The sequence below is a fragment of the Eschrichtius robustus genome, chromosome X, assembly GCF_028021215.1.
Source record: "Eschrichtius robustus isolate mEscRob2 chromosome X, mEscRob2.pri, whole genome shotgun sequence".
Taxonomy (NCBI): Eukaryota; Metazoa; Chordata; class Mammalia; order Artiodactyla; family Eschrichtiidae; genus Eschrichtius; species Eschrichtius robustus.
Genome location: NC_090845.1, coordinates 89,585,607 through 89,612,579, shown reverse-complemented (window position 1 = coordinate 89,612,579; position 26,973 = coordinate 89,585,607). Strand labels below are relative to the sequence as shown.

At 39.2% G+C, this 26,973-nt stretch overlaps 1 protein-coding gene across 5 annotated transcripts in view; it reads left to right on the top strand.

Moving 5' to 3' along the window:
* Positions 1-23,668, top strand: part of TRMT2B (tRNA methyltransferase 2 homolog B) — a 122,142-nt gene extending 98,474 nt beyond the window's left edge. For 4 of the 5 annotated variants that reach the window (XM_068533529.1, XM_068533528.1, XM_068533527.1 and 1 more), the window contains 2 exons: positions 1,742-2,010; positions 7,516-9,487. In XM_068533529.1, coding sequence (XP_068389630.1) covers positions 1,742-2,010; positions 7,516-8,261 — 1,015 coding nt within the window. In that variant the 3' untranslated portion in view covers positions 8,262-9,487. Of the gene's footprint in view, positions 1-1,741; positions 2,011-7,515; positions 9,488-23,150 lie in introns of those variants that run through there. The other variant, XM_068533530.1, reaches the window with a different exon arrangement.
* Positions 23,669-26,973: the final 3,305 nt, after the last annotated feature.

Genomic DNA, 26,973 nt, shown 5'->3' with positions numbered 1-26,973 from the left:
GGGTTAAAATCTAAACTCTCTTGTTGGAAATGCACTTATGCATTTTTCCTGAATAAGAAGAGAAAGTTGCTTTTTTTCCTTTTCTGTTCTCTCCTTCCATCTTTTTCTCTCCTGGATTTTACAGATTTCCCTACAACATGGATGTTTCAAACTACATGCTTTAGGCTGGTACACACGCACCAGTCTCAAAGGGATCCTGTGGAAAAATGATACAAATGAACTTATTTACAAAACAGACTCAAAGACTGAGAAAACAAACTTATGGTTACCAAAGGGGAAAGGTGGTGGGGGGAGGGATAAATTGGGAGTTTGGGATTGACATATACACACTACTATGTTTAAAATAGATAACCAACAAGGACCTACTGTGTAGCACAGGGAACTCTGCTCAATATTATGTAACAACTTAAATGGGAAAAGAATTTGAAAAAGAATAGATATATGTATATGTATAACTGAATCACTTTGCTGTACACCTGAAGCTAACACAACATTGTAAATCAACTATAGTCCAATATAAAATAATTTTTTTAAAAAAAGGGATCCTGTGGAGAATGGCAGCCAGCACTGTTCCAAGCTTTTCTATTGGGAGCCAAAGGCCTAGAGAGCATATAAATCTGAGCTCGTCTTTGGTCTGTTTTTTTTTGTTAAATTACATTGCCATTATTAATTATTATCTTCTCCTTCCATCACTTCTCACCCTGTATTCTTTTTTTCCTTCTTACTCTTTCATTTACTCAGCAAATATTTATCAAATGCCCACTATGTGATAAGAGCAGTGGGTAAGATAAATGCAACCCGTGCCCTCAGCCTATCAGGAAAGACTGCTTAATTTTTGACACAACTGTTCTTACTTAGAAGAAATAGTCCACAGTTTCCATTTATTTCAGTGTGAGTGGGGGAAGTGGTAACTCAGGTGTTCCAAAACAATATGTTCTAGTTGCTTCTCTTTTCACCACATCAGAACTGCTAAAGACTTCTGATTTATATGGTGGATATGGGACAGCTACAGCAGGAAATGTGGTCTTAATATTATTTCAAGGATGATAGGATCTCATAAGGATGTTTTACTCTTTGTAGAGAAAGAATGAAGTTTAAAAGGCTATTGTTCCCAAACAGGTCAAGAGGCACCCAGAACAACCTTTAAAGAGATCTTTTGAGGTTCCCTAGGTATATAGTACACTCGGTTCTGAGTTGTCAAGCCTTTTAAGTACCTTTGTTGCTAAATGGCTTTCCTGTGTATTTGAGAGGTTTTTCCAGATCCCCTCCAAGACTTTTTGGCTGCGACAGTTATAGTTGTGGGCTTTGTCTTGAAAAAGCAGAGCTCAAAAGCTCTGATTATGGATGGAGCTGAAAGCTTTGAATAAGGAATGCTTTACCTCAGGAACCTGAGGTGTTATGAAAACCAGAGCCTTTTGGAACCTTCATCATTTTCTCTCAACACATTTTTAATGTCTTTGTGTTCAAGCCATTTTTCTGTCACAGGCTTATTCTTAAGTCCTCAAACACTTCTGAATTGGTGTTCTTAGCTTGGTCTATTGCCAACCCAACACAAAGGATTTAGACTGAAGTGACAGGTGGAAGGCATGACCAACTCCTTGCCTCATGAGAAATGAGTAGAACAGGAGAGAAGGAATGGCAAAAAGTAGCACAGCCCTCCTGAGTTATTGTTCCCCCCTCACTACAACTTTCCTTCCTAGGACAGCTTTAGTTAAGTACTCATGATGCTTTACTTCTGCAGATGTTTGGAAGCCATGATTAAGTACCTCACACTGTGGAAGAAAGGAGGGCAGGAGGAGCCCTATGTCAGCCTCACCCGAAAGAAGATGCTAATAAATGGCGAGGAGGTGCTGATAGAATGGGAGGTGGGCCACTCCATCCGGACCCTGGCTATGCACCGCAGTGCCTACAAACGTATGTCACAGATCCAAGCCTTCCTGGGCTCAGTGCCCCAGCTGACCTGTCAGCTCTATGTGACCCTGATCTCTGCAGAGGTCCCCCTGGATAGAGGTGAGTGGGGTCAGGAGAGGGGAGGGCTCCACTGAAATCAAGGGTCTTAGAAATCTACACCTGAGCTGTCCAATATACTGGCCACCAGCTTCATGTGGCTATTTAAATTAAAATGAAAAATGAAAAATTTATTTCCTCAGTCATACTAGCCACATTTCAAGTGCTCAGTAGCTACGTGTGCCTAGTGATTACTCTATTGGTATTATAGAACTAGTTCTATTGGACAGCACCGAGAGTCAACTTGGGGAGCCAGACATCTCAGGCCTGCCAGATTTCTTAAACTGGGGTAAGGTATTTAGACTAAAAATGCCACAGATAAACCCTCTCTGGACCCAGAAGAAGCGAGTAATACCAGCAGCCAGTAGGACATTTTCCCTACCCACAGTGTTTAAATTGTACTGAGTGTGTTTGGTTGGTTGGTTGGTTGGTTGGTTTGTTTAGGGATGGCTGCCTTTAAGTAAGAGGTTCCCAAATATTACGGATCATGAGAAAACATAATTACTGAATGAAAGCTTCCTTTAAAACTTACATCCCATACTCAGACCTGAATCAATCTGCGTGTGGGAGGCCAAGAATCTGCATTTTTTTTAACGTACCCCAGTTGATTCTGATCAGCCACTTTTGGGAACCACTGATTTAATCACTCCTTCCAACTCCAGTGGGGAGAAAGAAAAAGGGGTGTGGAATGAATACTGATGCGAGTCAGGCCTGGTCCCAGTCCTGACCTTCTCTGTAATCTTTAGAGGAAGTTACCAAAGAGGTCACTGTCTTAATTTCCCACTTGTAAAAGAGGGATCCCGAGATGAGTAAGCCTCTAGCTTGGGCTGGAGCTGGTACAGCTGTGGGTACAGCTTTGGACCATTTCCTTATTATTAGGTGCTGACCCTGCTTGGCAAAGCCCTATGTTTCAAATAAAGGAGGAAACGTGCCCTCTTTTTTTCTCTACTAAGAATTGTTCATGAAGTTCTACTGGTCTTGAAGCTTTTTACCTACCTAGAATTGACAGTAGTATGGGGAGAAAAATCTGGAAATGATGTTGCTCTTCCTCCTGGGAATTTTGAGGGTAATTAAATCATCTAATTAAAATATGTATGCATCATAAAAGTAATACATGCACAAACCGGATGGCCTGCAGGTAATTGTATATGCACAGACTATTTCTAGAAAGATATGCAAGGAACCATTTACCTCTAGCGAGTGAAAATGAGAAGTCAGCTGACTTTTATTAGCTTTTACTTTATACCCTTTTATATGGTTTGGATTTCTTTTTACCATGATCATGTATTACTATTTTTGGTCCTTATTTTTTTTAAATATAAAAATCAGACATGGTTATGGTAAAGATTCAAAGCTCTACAGAATATATATAAAATAGGAGATGTAATCTGACTTCCCAAAGGTAATCTGTTTACCATTTAGTGTATATCCTTCCAGACTCTTTCCTTCCTCCCTCCCTCCCTCCCTCTCTCTCTCTTTCCTCTTTCTTTCTTTCTTTCTCTCTCTCTCTCTCTCTTTCTTTCCTGTGCTATACAGCAGGTTCTCATTAGTTATCTATTTTATACACAGTAGTGCAGACTTCTTTTTATTATGTAAATATAAACATACATACAACATATATATGTGTATATATATATATTTGCCAAAAAAGGCAAATTAAACATTCTATTCAGCAGCATGTTTTTTTCAAAGGTATGCCAATATTTCTTCAACGGTTATTTATATATATAATAATAATAATGATAAATATACTATATATTTCCTTTATATGAATTGGACCATTCTTTCTTATTTCCCTAATCTTCTGTTGGTAGGATTAAAGTTTGTTTGTAATTTTTCCATCCATGCAAAAAAGTTTTTCTCTGATTACAGACTATGCTCCTGTGAACATCTTTATAAGCATCTGTGTACTGGAATGAGACTTTGTAGAATAACTTCTTAGCAGTAGAATTGCTGGGAGGAAAGATATGCATATTTAGAATTTTAGCAGTACTGCCAAAAGGTTGTATGAATTTGTATTCCCACCAGCAGTGTATGAAGATGCCTGTTTCTTTATATCTTAAACTAAATATTTATGTAATTATAAAATAACTTTTAATAATTTACTTTCTTTATGAGTGAAGCTGAGCATCATTTGGTCATTCTGTTCTTTAAATATCTTATTTATATGTTACTCACTTTTTCTAGTGGGTTGTTTATCTTTTCCTTATTAATTTGGAGGATCTATTTACTTATTCTGGTTATTAATCCTTTCTCTGCTGTGGATAAGTGTGTATGTATACATTTGTATAATGTTCTGTATGTGTGTACACACACACATTTTAAATGTGCATATACATGTCATACATGTAACAGATGTGCAACACACTATATGTAAGAGACAATATACTTGTAGTCTTTTCTGGCATTTTGAAGTATTAAATTTTTATGTATTCAAATTCTTTATTGCTTTTAGGTCTTGTGCCTTTCAAAGGCCTTTCACAGCTCATATCTAGTAGAGCAATTTAGCCTGGTCTTCCAAACAGAATGAATTTTCACAATCAATTTGTCGTTTCCCCCACCAGAAAACAAAACAAAGCAAAACAATAACAACAAAAGAAAAAACATTTTATTGAGACTGTGATTGGGATTGCATTCAATTGTTTAGGTTATTTTAGAGGGAGTTTACATCTTTACAGGATCAATCAATTTCATATTAGAAGATAAATTAACTCTCCATTTCGTTAAATATTTAAAAATCACTTCATCGAGGTACAATTGACAAACAAAAACCTCTACCTATTTAATGTGTACAACTTGATGAGTTTGGAGATAAATATACATCGGTGCAGCATGACTACACTCTGTGCCATAAATATGTAAGACCCGTAGCAAGAAAACTATAGTTGACCCTGGGTATCTGCAGGGGATTGTTTCCAGGACCCCCTGCGGATACCAAAATCCCTTATATAAAATGGTGTAGTATTTGTGTGTAACCTGTGTACCTCCTCCCGTATAGTTTACATCATCTCTAGGTTACTTATAATACCTAATGCAATGTAAATGCTATGTAAATAGTTATGAATATGATGTAAATGCTAAGTAAATAGTTGCCAGTGCATGGCAAATTCAAGTTTTGCTTTTTGGAACTTACTGGAATTTTTTCCCGAGTATTTTCTATCCATGGTTTTGGTTGAATCTGTGGATGCAGAGGGCCAACTATATACAAGTTTACCGAAGTACATGTCATTAAATATTTTTAAATATACTTCAGTAAAATTGTATCATTTTCTTATTATAGGTTTTTCACATTTTTGTAAGGCTTATGTCTATCTATCAGTTTTGAAATCACCTGATTTCCTAAGTGTCAGGGTAGCACCTAAGCAAAGTAAATGCATCTCCTGCACTTTTGGAAATAGAGAATGGTGATGATGATGATGATGATAATAGGAGCTAACAGATAGCATTTACTATGTTCCAGGCATTTCTCTATTTCATTTAAATCTTCACAACAACACCATGAGATACTTGTTATTATCCACATTTTACAAATGAGAAAACAGAGGCACCGAGCGGTTAAGCGAATTCCCCCACAAGGTTCCATAAGTAATAGATGGCAAAGAGGTTTGGAATGCAGGACATCTACATTTAGGATCCGTGTTTCTAACTATAGGTCACTCTACAAAGGATGTAAGGGAAACTTTCTACAAGGCCTTGTTTTCAATTCTTCAGTGATTTCTCCTATTAAAAACTTTCTGACAACACCCTCTCTTTTAAGGTTTTGTGAACTACTTCTTGGTTTTAGTTTTCCTCATTTTCACCCACCCGCCTGTCTTCTCTTTGCTACCCCTTTTCTTATTCCTTTTTCTCTGGAAGGCCATCCAGATCAGCATAGATGAGCAAATTTCACTAGTAGCATTATGACCTCTTATGGCATGTGTCTTTTTGTAGGGAGACAGATGGAAGGTGTTTTTACATTTATTGGAAGCATCAGGCTTTCTGCTTTTTATTACACTACTATCAATAAACGAGTTCTAAATTTAAGGGAAAGCATCACCACACTTGGCTGGCTGTGCATATGCCCTGATGTTCCAGACTCCACAAGGAGCATCAACTCTTGAGGATGGGACTGAGAGTGGTTTATAAAGCTAAGGGTATATCAAATCATTATGCTGTACACCTTAAACTAATACAATGTTATATGTTGATTATATCTCAATAAAGCTGGAAAAAAATAATAAGTAATAAAAATAAAGGTAAGAGTAGACACTTTAAGAGAGTCTTCCAGTCTTAGAGACTGCAACCCTCTACTTAGAGCTGGAAAAGATCTCGGAAACAACGCTGTGCTTCTTTTTGGGTTTCTATCAGAAGGTCTTTACTTTGCTTGCAGATTAAATTGACATTTCAATGGCTCTAGTTCCCTGGATCCAGTGTTTTTATGGGAACAGAAAGCTCCAGCTTTTCTTTTGGATGAGTACACTCTGGCGTCTCACTCTCCTTGAGAGCACTAGATTTTTCTTAGTGATTGGTATCCTCTGATATAAAGAAAGGAAGAAAAGGAAAGAGCCACTGTGTGACCTATAGTTGAGACTTAGGATAGCAGGATTAGAGGGCATCCTGATCCTTCAGGGCCCCTACTCTAACGCACAGTGGTATGGATGTTATGGGCTAGGAAATGGGATTTTTAAATTTTTAAACCACTCTGCCAGAAGTTTGGGGATTCCTAAAGTATACCAAAGCATTGGGAAATTGGTATTGCTGATGAGTAATACAAGCAACTCTAGAGTATCTCAGTGTAGGTCACCTAGGGGACCGAGGCACATGGATATTCAGTGAGTCGCACAAGCTCTCACACTGCTGAACCAAGCACTTCTAATCGTAGGTATGTTATGGTGCCTCTCTAAACTCAGAATTCTTCATTAATTCCACAAACATTTGTTGAGCACCTACTATGCTCCAGGCAGTGTGCTAGGCTCTGGTGATACAGCAGTGAACAAAATAGACATGGTCCCTTCTGCCCTCATGGGATTTCCAGTATATATTTTATGTTCCAGAAGCATACACAAGCAAGATTAGTTCCTTGAAGAAGATGTTCATCAAAGCAGGGACTTCTATAACCAAAGGCATTCTCTCTGAGTCTCCTAAGACTGGATTTTTTTCAGATCAAGTTCTCTCTGCCTCCAGCACTGTTTTCTCAGAAGCTTGTTTCATCAGGTAGATGCTGCCCATCCCTTTATATGTATTACCAGTATATGTTCATTTCTTATTTCATGGGAAATTTAGAAACTAGAGAAATGTAGAAAAAATTAAAAACTGCCCCAATCCCTGTCATACAAAAAAATTTAGTTTATTTCCATTTTCTTTCTGTGTATGCTGTTTGTTTACATAGCTCTGTTCATTCGTAGGTTTGCTCTTAACTTGGGCCCTTGAGTCTCACCTATCATCTCTCTGGACCTCTGGGTCAGAGTACAAACTTCACCAACATTGACTGATTATCTATTTTCTTCTGTTTCTTTTTTTTTCTTACAGCTGTGCTAATAGTCTTTTCCCTGATATCTGTCACCTATGGGGCTACCCTCTGCAATATGTTGGCTATCCAGATCAAGTACGATGAATACAAGATTCGCCTTGGGCCACTAGAAGTCCTGTGCATCACCATTTGGCGGACATTGGAGATCACCTGCCGCCTCATGATTCTCGTGCTCTTTTCAGCCACCTTGAAATTGAAGGCTGTGCCCTTCTTATTGCTGAACTTCCTGATCATCCTCTTTGAGCCTTGGGTTAAGTTCTGGAGGAGTGGTGCCCATATGCCCAGTAACATAGAGAAAAATTTCAGCCGGCTTGGCACCTTAGTGGTGTTGATTTCCGTTACCGTCCTCTATGCTGGCATCAACTTCTCTTGCTGGTCAGCTTTGCAGTTGAAGTTAGCAGACAGCGACCTTGTTGAGAAAGGTCAGAACTGGGGACACATGGGCCTGCACTATAGTGTGAGATTGTTAGAGAATGTGATCATGGTCTTGGTTTTTAAGTTCTTTGGAGTGAAAGTGTTGCTGAATTACTGTCATTCCTTGATTGCCTTGCAGCTCATTATTGCTTATCTGATTTCCATTGGCTTCATGCTCCTTTTCTTCCAGTACTTGCACCCGTTGCGCTCACTCTTCACCCACAATGTAGTGGACTATCTCCACTGTGTCTGCTGCCACCAGCACCCTCGGGGCAGGGTTGAGAACTCAGAGCCATCCGTTGATGCTGAAGCAGGGCAAAGCATTGTCTGATTCTGTCTTTCGGGTATTTGGGGATGGGTTGGGGTTGCCAAGAGCAACCGTGAAATTGAAGGAGACGATGAGGCTCGTGGGTGAGTACCCACCAGGACATTGTTTTGAGTTTTCTGTAAGCCTATCAGAAGAAAGAGCAGCCCCCAAATAGATTTTATTTCCTTAAGATTGACTGCTATGTTTGGACACCAAGGTAACCACTGTGTACTTGGGAGGGTCAGAGATATCATTCACATTCCTCCCACCCAGGTCAGCTGTCTGGCTGCCCTATGAGATAACTTACCTCCATGCACCTGAGGCTCTCTGTAGCTCTGCTCATTGGCTTGAGCGTTACTGAGGTTTCTGTGGGCTGAACTGAATGGCCCAGAATCCCACCAGAATATATCCTGACTGATCAGAGGATGTGCCTGCTTATCAGCTATGGGTACCTCCCAGGAAACAGTCTGACTTATGTGAAACCTGTAACTGTGAACATGGCTGGGGTCTTTTCATTCCAGTGAGAAACACTGATTAAGGGGAAAACCCCCACTATTAAAAGAGCTGCTCCTTAAATGAGTTAGCTCTCCATTAGGACTTTAGTAGTGATCATTCATCAAGGATCTTTCTTTTCAGTGGCCCTTCAAAGGCACACTCTGAGGAGGGAGTACAGAATGGGTTTCCTTCAAGGCATAAAGCAGAATGACTATCTCAGGGACCTGCATGGGCCTCCACTGTGCTGAGTGGAGTGGTTGAATCAAAGCTCTCACTTCATGCCTCCTTATCAGGGATTCCCTCCAACCTGGCTTTTCTGTGCTCTTTGACCAACATTGATGTAGATCTCAGAGAAGCTGAACTGTAATTGAAAATGTTTCTAATGTGTGGAAGAAATGAAGATCGCTTTGTGTTTCCTACTATCCTGAGTATTTTGTTGATTTGTTTTTTAGGGGGGAGAGAGAGGTAATGATAGCTAGGACATCGCCTTTACGTTGTTTGGGGTTGGGAGAGTGGCTAACACTCCAAGGTAGAGTGAAGGCAGAGGAGGGAAACGAGATCACGTTAAATCATCATCGGTACTGCTTTCTGCCCACAGGATTTTATTTTCTAATAAGGAGCATATGCTTATCAACCATCTGCTCGCTCCCACCCCCAGTGGATGAATGCAGTTCTCCCTTCCTTATGTTTCTTAATGTTTATATCTTTTATGAGTTGGGTATTTTGATGAGAAAGTCAGCTGGATGCCTCTAAAGTCACCAAGGAATTGAAGATACTATGGCCACTGCCTATTGGGATCGAGTATCCCAGCATTTACCTAACTAATGCTTGCCCCTCACAGACCAGGAAAGTGAGAAGAGCTCCTAGTAGCGTGTACAGTTGTGCCCACCACAGTGCTGTGAAGAACTGTGAACAATCTAACCTAAGGCTTTCCATTCTCATCCAGTTTTACTCTTGGGATCATGTTAAGGATTTATCTTTAGCCATTTCCCCTCCTCTTATACAGTGTCAGGACATTATGTTGGAAGAGCTCCCTCTTCTAAGTAGCAGGGCTATGAGCCAGAATTGTCCTATTTGCTGATAGGTCTAGTGTGGTTTTCCCATCTTCAACCACTGTTCGGGGCTAAAAGGATTGGATACTTAATTTGGGGGAGAGTGAAGTGACTTGCTTTGGAGCAGTGGAGATTTCCTTTTTCAACCTAACTCCTGCATTCCTCATCCTCATCTTTCATGATAGAGAGGTAGGCTGTTGTCATAAAAAGCACACACTGCTGTCCTCTGACTGTTATTCAAGGTGAATTTGAAAGGAAGAATCTACCAAACCTCCAGAAGAACACACTGCCTCTTTGGAATTCAAGCAAGAATTTCTCCCTAATGGTTAACATGCCTTCCTTTAAGAGCAAGAGCAGTGTGGAACTATAATTTGGTCCATAAAAGCCGTGTGACTCGGCTACTTAAGGGTCAGATGCTGTGAGAACACAGAGACACACAGTGAGCAAGGCAAGCCAATTAGAGCTGGAGTGGAGATACACAGGGCAGAAAAATGTGCCTCGGGCCGGACCAGGCATATTTCCCCCCACGTATCCTCTCCAGCCTCAGTGACTTAATATCCCAGGAATGCAGCGAGTTTAGGGTAAGGAGTGTGGAGCAAGTTCCACCTGAAAACCCTGTTGCCCTTACCTACAGAGAAGAGACACTAGTGATACATTATACAAATGAACCTTCAGAACCTCCTGTAGGTGGTGGCCTTTCTGGTCCACAGCAATCTCTTAAATACACAGGAGATGAAGAAATTGTGGAATACGGGGGGGGGGGCAGAGCAGAGGAAAGTGCTGCCTTCCATCCGCAAACACTTCTTTAATTGACAACTCTCTGTTTATCCTCAAATCTTAAAGTAACACAGGGTACTTTTGTAGGGGCAAGTCTAATGGAGTGGGAGAGGAGGCAGAGATGGGGCCAGCAAATGGGTCTTGGAAAAGGAGTGCAGAATCACAAAGTTTGGGTGTTAATGCTAGGCCACTGTAACAACAACTATCCTCGTGTCATTGGAAAGTCAGTAGGCTAAGGATGGGGAAATGAACATATTAAGGAAACGTATTAAATAAACTAATGGTCATCAATTTCATTTGCTCCACAAATGCCTTAAAGACTATGGGTATAGAACCATGAGGCACTGTCGGATAATTAAAGACTAGCTAATATTTATGAGCACTTACGATATGTCTGGCATGGTCCTTTATATGCATTATTTCATTCAATCCTCAAAACAACTCTTATGAGGGTAGGTACTGTTATTCCACATTTTACAGATGAGGATTCTAAGGCATAGAAAAGTGAAGTGACCTGCCTAAGGTCACAGAGAGTGTCAGAGCCAGATTCAGTCTTGGGCACTCAGGCTCCAGACCTTATACTCTTCATCATGACGTAAACCTCTAAGTTCTCTTAGGTCTTTTGTGAAATTATTTTAATATGTTAGTGGTTTCAAGAATATTTTATGGGCTATGGCTGGGTTCGTATCAAGCATGCTTTCTCACAAACACTCCTTATCAAGGGGCACCACTCAGTTCACTCTAGAGAAGGGTCAAGTCCTAAAAAGCTTAGGATAAAAACCGAGCATGTGTTCACATGCACTTATAGGCTGGGAACTGGGAGAGTTAGGAAGTGGGGGGTGAAGGGAATCATTTCCTTTCTAGTTTCAGGATTTTGTCTCCTGTATATTCTTAGACACATACCTTCTAGACCCTGGTTGTGGGGATAAAACTGGAGGGAGCAATTCCCAGTCAGGTTTGTATGAGTACTTCCTCCAGAAATAACCCATCAGAGCAGGGTAGTGCTGAAGCTCATTCTCTTATACTTTCTCTTGCCAACACTGCTCTTACTCCTGCTGAGAAGCTGACTCCCAGAGCAGGCCAGAGGATGGGGATGGTACAGAATAATGCCCCTCTGGGAGCTGTCAGTCCTGAGAGACTAGGTCAACCTTGAGTGCTCTTTCAGCTAGCCCCCTCATCCCTGCACCTCACAAGGTCATAGTCCTTAGCATTACAGAATTGATTGCTACTTCCTGGGATAGGCGAGGTGGGCGGCTGTAGGGTTGGGTACTCCCCAGGATATTTCCATCTAAATCCATGAGACTCTGTCTCTGAGAAATCTTTTAGTACAAAATCAGTTGACTCTGGACCCTCCAAAATATTTATCTAAGAATGGAGATCCTCCTTCTCTGAAGCTTTTGCTATTGGGCTTTATTACTGTTGGGAGGCGGGGATACTGAGTAATATCCTCTGAACTGAGAAGGAACTTTAGGACCGAAAAGTGAAGCAGGCAACTCCATAAAGTACAATTATGAAGTTTGTTGGGGGTAACTTACATACAGGCAGGATCGGGTGGACAATGATCCAGAGGTATTCACAGCTGCACTCTGTGCCCCCGAAAGGGGTATGGGGGAGCTTAAAGGGGCCAAAGCTACAAATAGAATCTGGCTACCAAGGGAGAAGCACGGCTGCACCTATGGGAACCAGGCTTTTTTCCTCCCCCACCCCAGGGGTGTCATTACCATTACCCATCTATGTCAGCAGAAGGTATTCTTCTAGTTTTCATATCAGATGAAGGCAAGGGTAAAAGTTGATAGGGAACTTATCTGGCTTGGGTGCATTCCTAGTGAGTAAGCTAAAGCTCAGTCATGCAGAGAGGGGAGGGGGTAGGACCACGGGCCTAAGATGGAGCTGACAAAATGGAGTCAGTGTGGTTCAGCCACACAATTACTATCTTCAGGGGACACGTATGCCCATAATCTTATCATGCCTTTCCTCCTGAAAGACGGGCACCATCAGTCACACACTTTAGACCTTAGAGCCTGTGGGGTGCACAGTGAAAGTATGTTATGGGCCTTGGCAACAAAGCATATACCATGTGAACCTGGGAAGCAGCAAGGCCAATCTGTGTGAGATATGAGAACTACCTGTGAAAACACATTTCCATGTATAGAAATAACTAACATCTGAATAGCACTTTATAATATTCAAGACACACTTACACATATTGCTCTCTTACCAATGTGTCATTGTTAGGACAAGCCCTCTGAGTTGTACACATGAATTTGCATTGTTCTAATGACAGGGATAAATTAGGAGGATGGGATTAACATATACACACTGCTATGTATAAAATAGATGAACAAGAAGGTCTTACTGTATAGCACAGGGAACTATAATCAGTATATTATAATAACCTATATTGAAAAAGAAACAACTGAATCACTTTGCTGTACACTTGAAGCTAGCACAATGTTGTAAATCAACTATACTTCAATTAAAAAAGAAGAAGCCTGGCAAGAAGGCTGATGTAATAAGGATAAATAAATTTAGCCATGAGAGTATTAAATAAATAAATAAATACAATAGCTAACTTTCAATTCAATTCATCAAACAATTATTAAACTCTTATTTTGTGCCTGTAAAACCTATACAGATATCTCAAAGTGCTACATAGAAGCTGAAAGACAAGTGAATCCAAGATATCAAGTGTATAGCAGAGGGAGGAACACTCCCAAACTCATTCTACGAGGCCACCATCACCCTGATACCAAAACCAGACAAAAATGTCACAAAAGCAGAAAACTACAGGCCAGTATCACAGATGAACATAGATGCAAAAATCCTCAACAAAATATTAGCAAACAGAATCCAACAGCATATTGAAAGGATCATACACCATGATCAAGTGGGGTTTATCCCAGGAATGCAAGGATTCCTCAATATACACAAATCAATCAATGTGATACACCATATTAACAAACTGAAGGAGAAAAACCATATGATCATCTCAATAGATGCAGAGAAAGCTTTCGACAAAATTCAACACCCATTTATGATAAAAAAAACTCTCCAGAAAGTAGGCATAGAGGGAACTTACCTCAACATAATAAAGGCCATATATGACAAACCCACAGCCAATATCATCCTCAATGGTGAAAAACTGAAATCCTTTCCACTAAGATCAGGAGCAAGACAAGGTTGCCCACTCTCACCACTATTATTCAACATTGTTTTGGAAGTTTTAGCCACAGCAATCAGAGAAGGAAAAGAAATAAAAGGAATCCAAATCGGAAAAGAAGAAGTAAAGATGTCACTGTTGCAGATGACATGATGCTATACATAGAGAATCCTAAAGATGCTACCAGAAAACTACCAGAGCTAATCAATGAATTTGGTAAAGTAGCAGGATACAAAATTGGTGCACAGAAATCTCTTGCATTCCTATACACTAATGATGAAAAATCTGAAAGAGAAATTAAGAAAACACTCCCATTTACCACTGCAACAAAGAGAATAAAATACCTAGGAATAAACCTACCTAGGGAGACAAAAGACCTGTATGCAGAAAACTATAAGACACTGATGAAAGAAATTAAAGATGATACAAACAGATGGAGACATATACCATGTTCTTGGATTGGAAGAATCAACACTGTGAAAACGACTCTACTACCCAAAGCAATCTACAGATTCAATGCAATCCCTATCAAACTACCACTGGCATTTTTCACAGAACTAGAACAAAAAGTTTCACAGTTTGTGTGGAGGCACAGAAGACCCCGAACAGCCAAAGCAATCTTGAGAAAGAAAAACGGAGCTGGAGGAATCAGGCTCCCTGACTTCAGACTATACTACAAAGCTCCAGTGATCGAGACAGTATGGTACTGGCACAAAAACAGAAATATAGATCAATGGAACAGGGTAGAAAGCCCAGAGATAAACCCACGCACATATGGTCACCTTATTTTTGATAAAGGAGGCAAGAATATACAGTGGAGAAAAGACAGCCTCTTCAATAAGTGATGCCGGGAAAACTGGACAGCTACATGTAAAAGAATGAAATTAGAACACTCCCTAACACCACACACAAAAATAAACTCAAAATGGATTAAAGACTTAAATGTAAGGCCAGACACTAAAACTCTTAGAGGAAAACATAGGCAGAACACTCTATGACATAAATCACAGCAAGATCATCCTTGACCCAGCTCCTAGAGAAATGGAAATAAAAACAAAAATTAACAAATGGGACCTGATGAAACTTAAAAGCTTTTGCACAGCAAAGGAAACCATAAACAAGACAGAAAGACAACCCTCAGAATGGGAGAAGATATTTGCTAATGAAGCAACTGACAGAGGATTAATCTCCAAAGTTTACAAGCAGCTCATGCAGTTCAATATCAAAAAAAACAAACAACCCAATCCAGGAACGGGCAGAAGACCTAAACAGACATTTCTCCAAAGAAGATATACAGATTGCCAACAAACACATGAAAGAATGCTCAACATCATTAATCATTAGAGAAATGCCAATCAAGGCTACAGTGAGATATCACCTCACACCAGTCAGAATGGCTATCCTCAAAAAATCTACAAACAATAAATGCTGGAGAGGGTGTGGAGGAAAGGGAACCCTCTTGCACCGTTGGTGGGAATGTAAATTGATACAGCCACTATGGAGAACAGTATGGAGGCTCCTTAAAAAACTAAAAATAGAACTACCATATGACCCAGCAATCCCACTCCTGGGCATATACCCTGAGAAAACCATAATTCAAAAAGAGTCATGTACCACAATGTTCATTGCAGCTCTATTTACAATAGCCAGGACATGGAAGCAACCTAAGTGTCCATCGACAGATGAATGGATAAAGAAGATGTGGCACATATATACAATGGAATATTACTCAGCCATAAAAAAATGAAATTGAGTTATTTGTAGTGAGGTGGATGGACCTAGAGTCTGTCATGCAGAGTGAAGCAAGTCAGAAAGCGAAAAACAAATACCGTATGCTGACACATATATATGGAATCTAAAAAAAATAAAATAAAATGGTCATGAAAAACCTAGGTGTAGGACTGGAATAAAGACGCAGACCTACTAGAGAATGGACTTGAGGACACGAGGAGGGGGAAGGGTAAGCTGGGACGAAGTGAGAGAGTGGCATGGACATATATACACTACCAAACGTAAAATAGATAGCTAGTGGGAAGCAGCTGCATAGCACAGGGAGATCAGCTTGGTGCTTTGTGACCACCTAGAGGGGTGGGATAGGGAGGGTGGGAGGGAGGGAGATGCAAGAGGGAAGGGATATGGGGATATATGTATGTGTATAGCTGATTCACTTTGTTATAAAGCAGAAACTCACACACCATTGTAAAGCAATTATACTCCAATAAAGATGTTAAAAAAATATATCAAGTGTAAGTGATGTTGGAGGTAAATAGGCACTCTCATATATTACTAGTATGAGAGTAAAATATTCACACAAATTTTCGGAAGGCAGCTTGTCAGTATTAGTCAAAATTAAATGGGCATACTTTTTGTCTCAGAATTTTAACCTCTAGGAATTTTTCCTATGGAAACATAGCCACAAATGTGCAGAGAGATATGTACAAGAATGTTCATTGAGGCACTGTTCATAACCATGAAAAACTGGTAACTTAAATTTCCATCTACAGGGAAATGACTAAATTCTGGCAATTCCATAACTGGAATACTGTCCAGTCATTAAGAAGAATTGGTGGGGGGGGGGCTTCCCTGGTGGTGCAGTGGTTAAGAATCTGCCTGCCAATGCAGGGGACACGGGTTTGAGCCCTTGTCCAGGAAGATCCCACATACCACGGAGCAACTAAGCCCGTGCACCGCAACTACTGAGCCTGCGCTCTAGAGCCCGCAAGCCACAACTACTGAGCCCATGTGCCACAACTACTGAAGCCCACATGCCCAGAGCCTGTGCTCCGCACCAAGAGAAGCCACTGCAATGAGAAGCCCACACACCGTGACGAAGAGTAGCCCCCACTCTCCGCAACTAGAGAAAGCCCACGTGCAGCAACGGAGATACAACGCAGCCAAAAGTAAATAAATAAATAAATTTATTTTAAAAAAAGAAGAAGAAGAATGGGGTAGGTGTATACAGCATGTGCTGAGTGAAAAGATAGGTGAAAAAAAGCAAGTTGGAGAGCAAAATATATAGCATAAGGTTATGAAGAATTACTCAAAATTTGGAAACAGGGGTGTGATAGGAAGAATGATACCCACTCCCTCCCACTCTGCCCCAAAGATCTCCCTTGTCCTAATTCTCAGAACCTGTGAATATGTCATGTTACATGGCAAGGGAGAATTAAGGAGGAATTGAGGTTGCTAATCAGTTGGCCTTGAAATAGGAAGTTACCCTGGATTATCCAGGTGTGCTAGATGTAATCATAAAGGTCCTTATAAGAGAGAAGGTGACGTGAAGATGGAGGCAGAGATATTTGAAGATGTTACACTGTTGGCTTTAAGATGGAGGAAGGGGCCACAAACTTAGAAATGCAGCTCTAGAACCTGTAAAAAGCAAGGAAATAGATTCTCCCATAGAGCCTCCAGAAGGAGCAGGGCCCTGCTGACGCTTTGATTTCGGCCCCATGAAACTGGTTTTGGACTTCTGACTGTCAGAACTCTAAGGAAATGTTCTTTTTTTTTTTTTTTTTTTTAAATAAAAGGACCTAGTTTGTGGTACTTTATTAAAGTGGCACTAGGAAACTAATACAAAGGGAAAAGATGATTACTTGGTGCCTTAATGTCACGTTGAGAGCATTTTCTAACAGGCTTGTTTAAGTGTCATCTGACTCTCTAGGTCTAAGAGAAGTGTAATTTAGCACAACTGATTAGGGTTTAGTCATTTTACAATTCTGTAAAACTGATGCAGTGACATTTTCTGTCCACCTAAAGAAGACACCATGATTATGGCTCTTATTGCCCTGTTGGACATTTATCAGCTTTGAGTCTAACTTAGCAATATTATTTTAGCATTCCTTTGTTTTTTAACTGACTATATATAAAATACCAGTTCTCACATCCTCTTTTGAGTTAACTTTGCCATCCTGCTGGTTTCCTCCTTCATGAGTTAAAATTAAACTTTGACACATGCTCACAATCTTTGTATAAAACTTTTTTTGAACATTTTGAAAATCATACTTTAACAATGATCCCATTTTTGTAAAAACAAAACAGAAACAACAATATGGTGGTGGGAGGAGCTGGAAGAAAATGCTCCAAACTCTTCACAGCAGTTCTCTGGTTGGGGAAGTGGGGGACATGATTGGGGATTTCTTTTGTGTTAAGTAGTTTGTAATATTTGAATTTTGTATAATTTTACATGATGTTTGTAATCTGAAAAATATATTACTTTAAAAAGTAAATATATGTGAAAAAATCATTCACACACGGTGTCTGCCCCCAACAAGTTTAAGATCTGGTTGAAGAGGGAGAGATGTACCGCACACAACTAACTAGAAATATAAGACAAATTAAGATAGGTGCCCATGAAGGATGTGGGCTATCATCTGTTGAGTGCTTATTAGATACCAAGGTTCATGTCGGATCGTTTACGTAATTTTATTTCATCACAACACTCCTCTGAGGTAGATGCTATCTATCTACATTTTTCAGACAAAGAAGCTGAAGCTGACAGTGACTTGCTTAAGGTCACACTACTCAGGGAAAGAGGCAGAGTTTGAATCCTGGTCTTTTTTATTCCAAAGCTCATATCCTTCCCATTCTACTACATTGCCTCCCATAGATATTTGGTCCAATGGTCTGGACTGGGTAGGACTGAAGTCAGTGGGTATTTTATATTCAGCTTTGACTTTTTAAATGGGGCAGGTGCATTCACAGAAGGGAACAAAGGATGCTTATCTCTGATATATACCCAAACTAACCTATGGCTTAGCCTGCTCTATATAGTTTCCTGACCTCCATGCGCTCATATTCTTGGCTTTGGACTCCAGCCCCTTCTTGCTTTCCGGACCCATTTTACTCTACTTCCCTGGTTTACCAACCTCTGCCTGCCTCTCTTGACTCTTCAATTTGCTCTTTCCCATTGGATTGGCTCACTGCAATCAGGACATAAAACAATTTCAATACCCAAAAGAATTTCCTTATACTACCCCTTTACAGTCACACCCTCCCCACACCCCAAACCCCTGGCAACCACTGATCTGTTCTCTTTCCCTATAGTTTTGTCTTTTTGAGAATGTCATACGTATGGAATTATACAGTACACAGCCTCTTGCATTGAGGGTTTTTGAGCAGAGGAGTGATGTAGTTAGGGCTATTTCAAGAAGATCACTTTTGTGGTGTGTGAAGGATGGATTACACGAGGGTAAAACTAGATGTCGAGAGACCAGCTGCAAGAATTTAAACTAGAGATGACCATATGTGGTACATATTCATTAAAGGGCAGATTGTAATTAATCAAAGAGCTGTAGGGGAAAAAAAGAAACTAAACTAGGTCATGTTTACACATCTATAATGTTTTGATATATTTTAGTTTCCATTGATTACTCAGAGGGTATAATAGTACACACTATAGACAAAACAAAACAAACAAACAAAAAACAAGCCACAAAAGGACACATACAGAATAGTCCAAATCTTATATTTTTTAAAAAAGACATGTATATATAGATAGTAAAATGTCTGGAAGGTATATAAATATACACCAAGATCTTTTTTTTTTTTAATATTTATTTGTTTATTTGGTTGTCCCGGGTCTTAATTGTGGCATGCATGTGGGATCTAGTTCCCTGACCAGGGATCAAACCCAGGCCCCCTGCATTAGGAGCGCAGTCTTACCCGCTGCGCCACCAGGGAAGTCCCCTACACCAAGATCTTAATGTGTTATTTCTGCATGATGGAATTAGAAGTGATAGTTTTCTTCTCTATAATAGTTTACATTTCCATACAGTGGAGGATTAATGGACTGAATGGCAATATTATGACATAGTATGAGTGTGTTTCATGTTTGGTAATTGCAATCATTGTTGCTTTTGTTGTGGTCATCCATGTGCAATGCTTGGTGTCAGTCTATTTATCTCTTGTAAAAATAAAATACAGTGTGTGTGTGTGTGTGAAAAAATATATATATATACAACTATAGATCTTGATAGATTTTGGAGGTAATCTTTCCTGAGAGCAGAAGCATTGATTAGATTCCACCTTTTGTGGTCTCATCAAATTCTAGATTATGAGCTCAAAGTTTTTATCTCTATATATCATTATAATTTCTAATATTAAAAGGAATATTCTTATATTTTAAAAAAATAGTTTACATTTCCTCTCCTCCCACTTCCCCACCCAAACCCAGATGCCTGGAGAATAGGTAGGAGAATAGGTAGTATATATACAGTTCTTTGTTCCTTTGTACTACTTGGCATAATTCTAGGCACACATTAGACAGTAAATTTTATCATTATTTTATCAGTTATAATTTCTAAGTTACTAAGGAAAGAGTTAAGGTACTGTAATGAACTGGCTTGGCCAGGATCACACAACTAATTAAGGATAAATCAGAATGGAATCTAGGGCTCATACCCCTAGTCTATACTTCTTTTTTTAAAAAAACTTTTTATTATAAAAGTGTTCAAACATACATAAAAGAGAGAATATAATATACTTTCATGTACCACCAACCAGCTTCAACAATTATCATTTTGCCATTCTTATTTCATCAAGCTTCCAATCGTTGTTTCTTTTCATCTGGCTGGAGGATTTTTTTAAAAAATTTACAATAATTAATTTGGTGTGCAATCTATAACTGTTAAAGACATTAAGAAATACACGTAGCACTATGCCATCATCACATCCAACAAAATTAACAATAATTCCTTAATTTCAGTCCATATTCAAATTTTCTCAATTGTTTTCAAGATGTCTTTGTACTGTTGGTTTGTTCAGATCAGGATCCAAACAAGATCTACACATTGCACTTGGGTAATAGGTCTCAAGTTTCTCTTATTTTGTAGTAGTCCATACTCCCTTTTTTATGTCACTGATTTGTTGAAGAAACAGGATCATTTTTTCTGTAGACTGTCATGCACTCTGGATTTGGGCAATTGCTTCCTTATGATATTGTTTAACTTGCTCTCCCATCACCTATATTTCCTATGAACTGTTAGATCTAGAGATTTGATTAGATTCAGCATCAATTTTTCGGCAAGGATACCTGATAGATGGTGCTAGGTGCTTCCTACCACATCAGCTTGTGAGGTGCATTATGTCTGCATATCTCATTTTGATTGATGCTAAGATCAGTCAGTGAGTTTAGATGATGCCAGCTTATCTCCCCTATTATAAAGCTCTCCATCAACCTTTGCCTAGATTATTATGGAATTGCAAGATGGTGATTTTCTAGTGCTAACATTTCTTCGGCATTTATTAGCTGGAATTCTATAAATAATAACTTTCCCTCATCAGCTATCTGCTTACTCTGAGAAACCATTTATACAAGGAAAGGCAGAATAAATGCTTCATTTCTTTTCTCTTTATTGGTTTTCTGAGTAATAAGTTGTTGCCTTAGCAATCTCCAATGGTGCTCAACAAAGGTTTTTTGCTTTTAGCATCATTATGAATTTATGTATTTTTATATGTTTGATGTGCTTCAATCCAATGCAGTCATTATTCTTTGTTTAATAAACTTTTTATTTTAAACTAGTTTTAGATTTATAGAAAAGTTGCAAAGATAATACAGAGAGTTCTCATATATCCCTCACACAGTTTCCCCTATTCTTAATATCTTACATTACTATGGTACATTTGTCACAACTAAGAAACCGTTATTGATACATTGTTATTAACTAAGCTCCACTGTTTACTCAGATTTTACTAGTTTTTCCCTAGGGCCCCTTTTCTGTCCCAGGATCCCACCCAGGATACAACATGACACTTAACTGTCATGTCTCTTTAGCCTCATCTGGTCTGTGACAGTTTCCCAGACTATCCTTATTTTTGATGACCTAGACAGTTCTGAAAAGTACTGGTCAGGTAATTCGTAGAATTTGCATATATTTTTCTCATTATTAGACTGGAGTTATGTGTTCTTGGGAGGAAGACCACAGAGATAAAGTGTTGTCATCATATCAAGGATACATGCTAGCAACATGACTTATCACTAATGATGTTAAACTTGATCACCTGGCTGAGGTAGTGTTTGCCAGGTTTCTCTGCTGTAATAGTATCCCCACCACTCACTCCATACTCTAGTCTTTGGAAGCAAGTCACTAAGAACAGCCCACACTCTAGGGGTGAGGAGTTAAGTTCCATCTCCTTGAGGAGGCATTATCTACATAAATTATTTGGAATTCATCTGTATGGGAGATTTGTCTATTCTCCCCAATTTATTTATTTGTTCAATCATTTATTTGCATCATGGATATTTATTTTATTCTTTGGGCTATAATCCAACCCCTCCTTCCTTCCTTCCTTCCTTCCTTCCTTCCTTCCTTCCTTCCTTCCTTCCTTCCTTCCTCCCTCCTTTTCTCTCTTTCTCTCTTTCTCTCTCTCTCTCTCATTCATTCATGGTGCCTTGCTACAATCTGGTGATGGTGAAAGTCTAGGTTTCCGCTCAGCCTTTGCTGGCATGGATGGGGTGGGACCACATTTTTTTCTGTGATGTTTGGCTGGAATAGAGCAGTCGTTGTCTAAAAGTTTTCTGTCTTACTAGGCTGCCCCTTGCCTAGTCCATTGGCTAAAGACAGCAGACTTTTGTTGGAGTTTTTTTGTTTTGTTTTATTTTGGTCTACACTCATTGGCATTTCCAACTTGCTGGCTTCTTCAGATCCAAGTCTATGATATGTGATGCAAAAAAGAAAACCCAGAGAACTCACCGCCATGTACTACCTTGGGTTCTGAGGTCTCTAGCCTGTCTGACTTCTTATCTCCATCTTTCAGAGGCTTCTTATGTTTGCTTATGTCCAGATTTTTAGTTGTACTTAGTGAGAGTAACAGGAAAAAGTACGTCTACTTCAACTTCCCAGAAACAGAATTCCAGCAATGAACTTTTGGACATTGACCTTATATCCTGCTATCTCACTAAAGTCACTTATTAGTCCCCGGAGTTTTTTGTAAATTCTTTGGGGTTTTCTACATAGTTTTGTTTCCTCCATTCCAACTAGCATGCTTTTAGAAAATTTTAAAAATCTTTATATCTTCTAATTCTTTAAATGCCATATCATTGCAAGTTTTTCTTTGGTTTTATATCAAATTCCTTTTTTATTGAAGTATATTTGATTTGCAATATTACATTAATTTCAGTGATTCAGTATTTTTACAGATTATACTCCATTAAAAATTATTACAGGATAATGGCTATAATTCCCTGTGCTGTACAATATAGCATTGCTGCTTATCTATTTTACATATAGTAATTTGTATCTCTTAATGCCATACCCCTAACGTATCCCTCCCCTCTTCCCCTCCTCACTGGTAACCACTAGTTTGTTTTCTATATCTGTGAGTCTGTTTTTGTTTTGCTATAAACAACAAAAATAAGAACAAATTTAAAAAATGAAAGCAATTTAAGAGATCTCTAGGATAACATTAAGCATATCAACATTCACATTATAGGGGTTCCAGAAGGAGAAGAGAGAGAGAAAGTGATCGAAAATCTATTTGACGAAATTATGGCTGGAAACTTCCCAAACCTGAAGAAGGAAACAGATATTGAGGTACAGGAAGCAAGATGGTCCCAAGCAAGATGAACCCAAACAGACCCACACAACACATATCATAATTAAAATGGCAAAAGTTAAAGATAAAGAGAGAATTCTAAAGGCAGCAAGAGAAAAACAAAGAGTCATGTACAAGGGAACCCTGATAAGGCTATCAGCTGATTTCTCTACAGAATCTTTGCAGGCCAAAAGGGAGTGGCATGATATATTTAAAGCACTGAAAGGGAAAAACCTGCAACCTAAGATACTCTACCCAGCAAGATTATCCTTTAGAATAGAAGGAGAGATAAAGGACTTCTCAGACCAGCAAAAACTAAAAGATAGTTCATCAATACTAAACCCACTCTAAAAGAAAAGTTGAAGGATCTTCTCTAAGTGGAAAAGAAGTAAAAATCTATAGGAAAGGGAAAATGCCACTAGGAAAAACAAATAAAAGTAAAGACTAAAGATCAACCACTTAAATAATCCAGTATGAAGATTAAAAGAAAAAAATTGTAAAAGCAACTATAACTAGAATAAACAGTTAAAAGATGACCATGAAGATGTAAAATATGACATGAAAAAACACAGAATGTGTGGGATGGGAGTAAAAACGTAGATATTTTAGAATGTGTTTGAACTTAAATGACTACCAGTTTAAAACAAGCAGATATAGTTATAGGTCAACGTATATGAAACCTGTGGTAACCACAAATCAAAAACCTGCAATATGGTAGTTCTATTTTTAGTTTTTTAAGGAACCTCCATACTGCTAAGGGAAAAAAAAAAAAAAAAGGTCATGAAGAACCTAGTGGCAAGACGGGAATAAAGACACAGACCTACTAGAGAATGGACTTGAGGATACAGGGAGGGGGAAGGGTAAGCTGGGACAAAGTGAGAGAGTGGCATGGACATATATGCACTACCAAACGTAAAACAGATAGCTAATGGGAAGCAGCCGCATAGCACAGGGGGATCAGCTCGGTGCTTTGTGACCACCTAGAGGGGTGGGATAGGGAGGGCGGGAGGGAGGGAGATGCAAGAGGGAAGAGATATGGGAACATATGTATATGTATAACTGATTCACTTTGTTATAAAGCAGAAACTAACACACCATTGTAAAGCAATTATACTCCAATAAAGATGTTAAAAAAAACCCCTGCAATATATACACGAAAACTAAAAAGAAAAGAACATAGGCAGTTTCTTCCCTTTCATTTATTTGTCCTTTTAATTTTGCCTAAGATGTCCTTTGCTATAGGTAAAATGTTGAATTTTTTCTTTTACTGCTAAACTTTATTTTTAGAGCAGCTTTAGGTTCACAGCAAAATTGAGTGAAAGGTACAGAGTTCCCATATACCCCTGTCCCAACACATGTACAACATCTTGCACCATTATCAATATCTTGCCCCAGAATGGTACATTTGTTACAATCTATGAACCTACCTTGACACATCTTTATCACCCAAAGTCCACAGTTTACATTAGGGTTCACCCTTGGTATTGAACCTTCTGTGGGTTTTGACAAATGTATAATGACATGTGTCCACCATTGTAGTATCATAAAGAATAATTTTACTGCCTTAAAAATCTTCTGGGGCTTCCCTGGTGGCGCAGTGGTTGAGAATCTGCCTGCCAATGCAGTGGACAGGGGTTCGAGCCCTGGTCTGGGAAGTTCCCACATGCCGCGGAGCAACTAGGCCCGTGAGCCACAACTACTGAGGCTTCGCGTCTGGAGCCTGTGCTCCGCAACAAGAGAGGCCGCGATAGTGAGAGGCCCGCACACCGCGATGAAGAGTGGCCCCCACTTGCCGCAACTGGAGAAAGCCCTCGCACAGAAACGAAAGACCCAACACAGCCAAAAATAAATAAATAAATAAAATTTAAAAAAAAAATTTCTGTGCTCTGCCTATTCATCCCTCTCTCCCCTTTAACCCCTGGCAACCACTAATATTTTTAATGTTTTCATAGTTTTGCCTTGCTCAGAATGCCATATAGTTGGAATCATACAGTATGTAGCCTTTTCAAATTGTATTCCTTCACTTAGTAACATGTTCTTAATTTTCCTATGTGTTTTTCCATGGCTTGATAGTTCATTTCTTTTTATCTATCTATCTAGTGAATAATATTCTGGGTCAGTCCATCAAAAAGATGTAACAATTGTAAATATTTACATGCCCAACATCACAGTACCTAAATATATAAAGCAAAAACTAACAGAGCTAAAAGGAGAAATAAAAAGTAATATAATGATAGTTGGGGACTTTAATACTCCACTCTCAACAATGGATAGATCATCCAGACAAACAATAAGGAAGCAGCAGATTTGACAGGTCAAAATACACATTCACAGTTCTTTGAGGATAAGGTCTGTATCGTTGTTTCCTCTGGCACAACAACCTGCACCAGGAGTATAGGTTGTTATCTTCACAGCTGCTGCCAATCTGGAGTGAGGGATGGCAAGCACACAATTTAAAATGCCACGGTCCTCTCACTGTAATGCAGCATCTTCTTCATTAAGCTTTCCCTTGGTTGGTATGAGTTTTTTACTAGATTCCAGAGATCCCAAAAAGTTGATTCTGAAAGTTTGATAGCTTATTAGTTGCTTCTGTGGAGGGACAGAACCCTGGAATTACCTACTCCACCATTTTCAGTGACCTCCATTTAAAAAAAAAAAAATTTTGTAAGGATGGCAATTCCACTTCCAAGCTCTTAATATGCCTGAGCTAAAACCAGATGTCCATTCATTACCTTTAATGCACAAATTGTCTCATCATTGGCCAGTGGAATCCCCTTCAAAGTGGCTTGTTGTCCTTTTGACAGACTCCCAGTAATTTTGGATAGCTTCCTCGCTTTTTGCTACAAGATATCTCAGGCTCATCTTGTACACTTACTGACTCAGACCTGGATATTTGTTGCTATTGAGTTGTCATTGCTTCTAGGCTTTTCACTGGATAGAGCTAGGAAAAACATACAGAGTGAAGTAAGTCAGAAAGAGAAAAACAACTACCGTATGCTAACACATATATATGGAATCTGAAAAAACCAAAAATGGTCATGAAGAACCTAGGGGCAGGACGGGAATAAAGACGCAGACCTAATAGAGAATGGACTTGAGGACGTGGGGAGGGGGAAGGGTAAGCTGGGACGAAGTGAGAGAGTGGCATGGACATATATACACTACCAAATGTAAAATAGCTAGTGGGAAGCAGCCGCATAGCACAGGGAGATCAGCTGGGTGCTTTGTGACCACCTAGAGGGGTGGGATAAGGAGGGTGGGAGGGAGACGCAAGAGGGAGGAGATATGGGGACATATGTATATATATAGCTGATTCACTTTGTTATACAGCAGAAACTAACACACCATTGTAAAGCAATTATACCCCAATAAAGATGTTTAAAAAAACAAAAAATATGAGTTTGTAATGATATTTCCAATTCAAATTTAATAGTACAGGGTTTTACCTAATTTCTTTATTTTGTACTTATATCTTTTTTCTCTTACCCTGGTAATCTTGGTTTATAACTACATTAACATCATACTTATTTACTTTATTCTAAATAAGCCAATAATAATTTAAAATAACAATGCCAATATTATGATTAACAATAAGACTACTGAAAGCACTTTAAGATATCTTTTTCTTTTTTTTTTTGCCACACCATGTGGCTTGTGGGATCTTAGCTCCCCACCAGAGATCGAACCCGTGCCTCCTGCAGTGGGAGCTGGAGAATTTCCA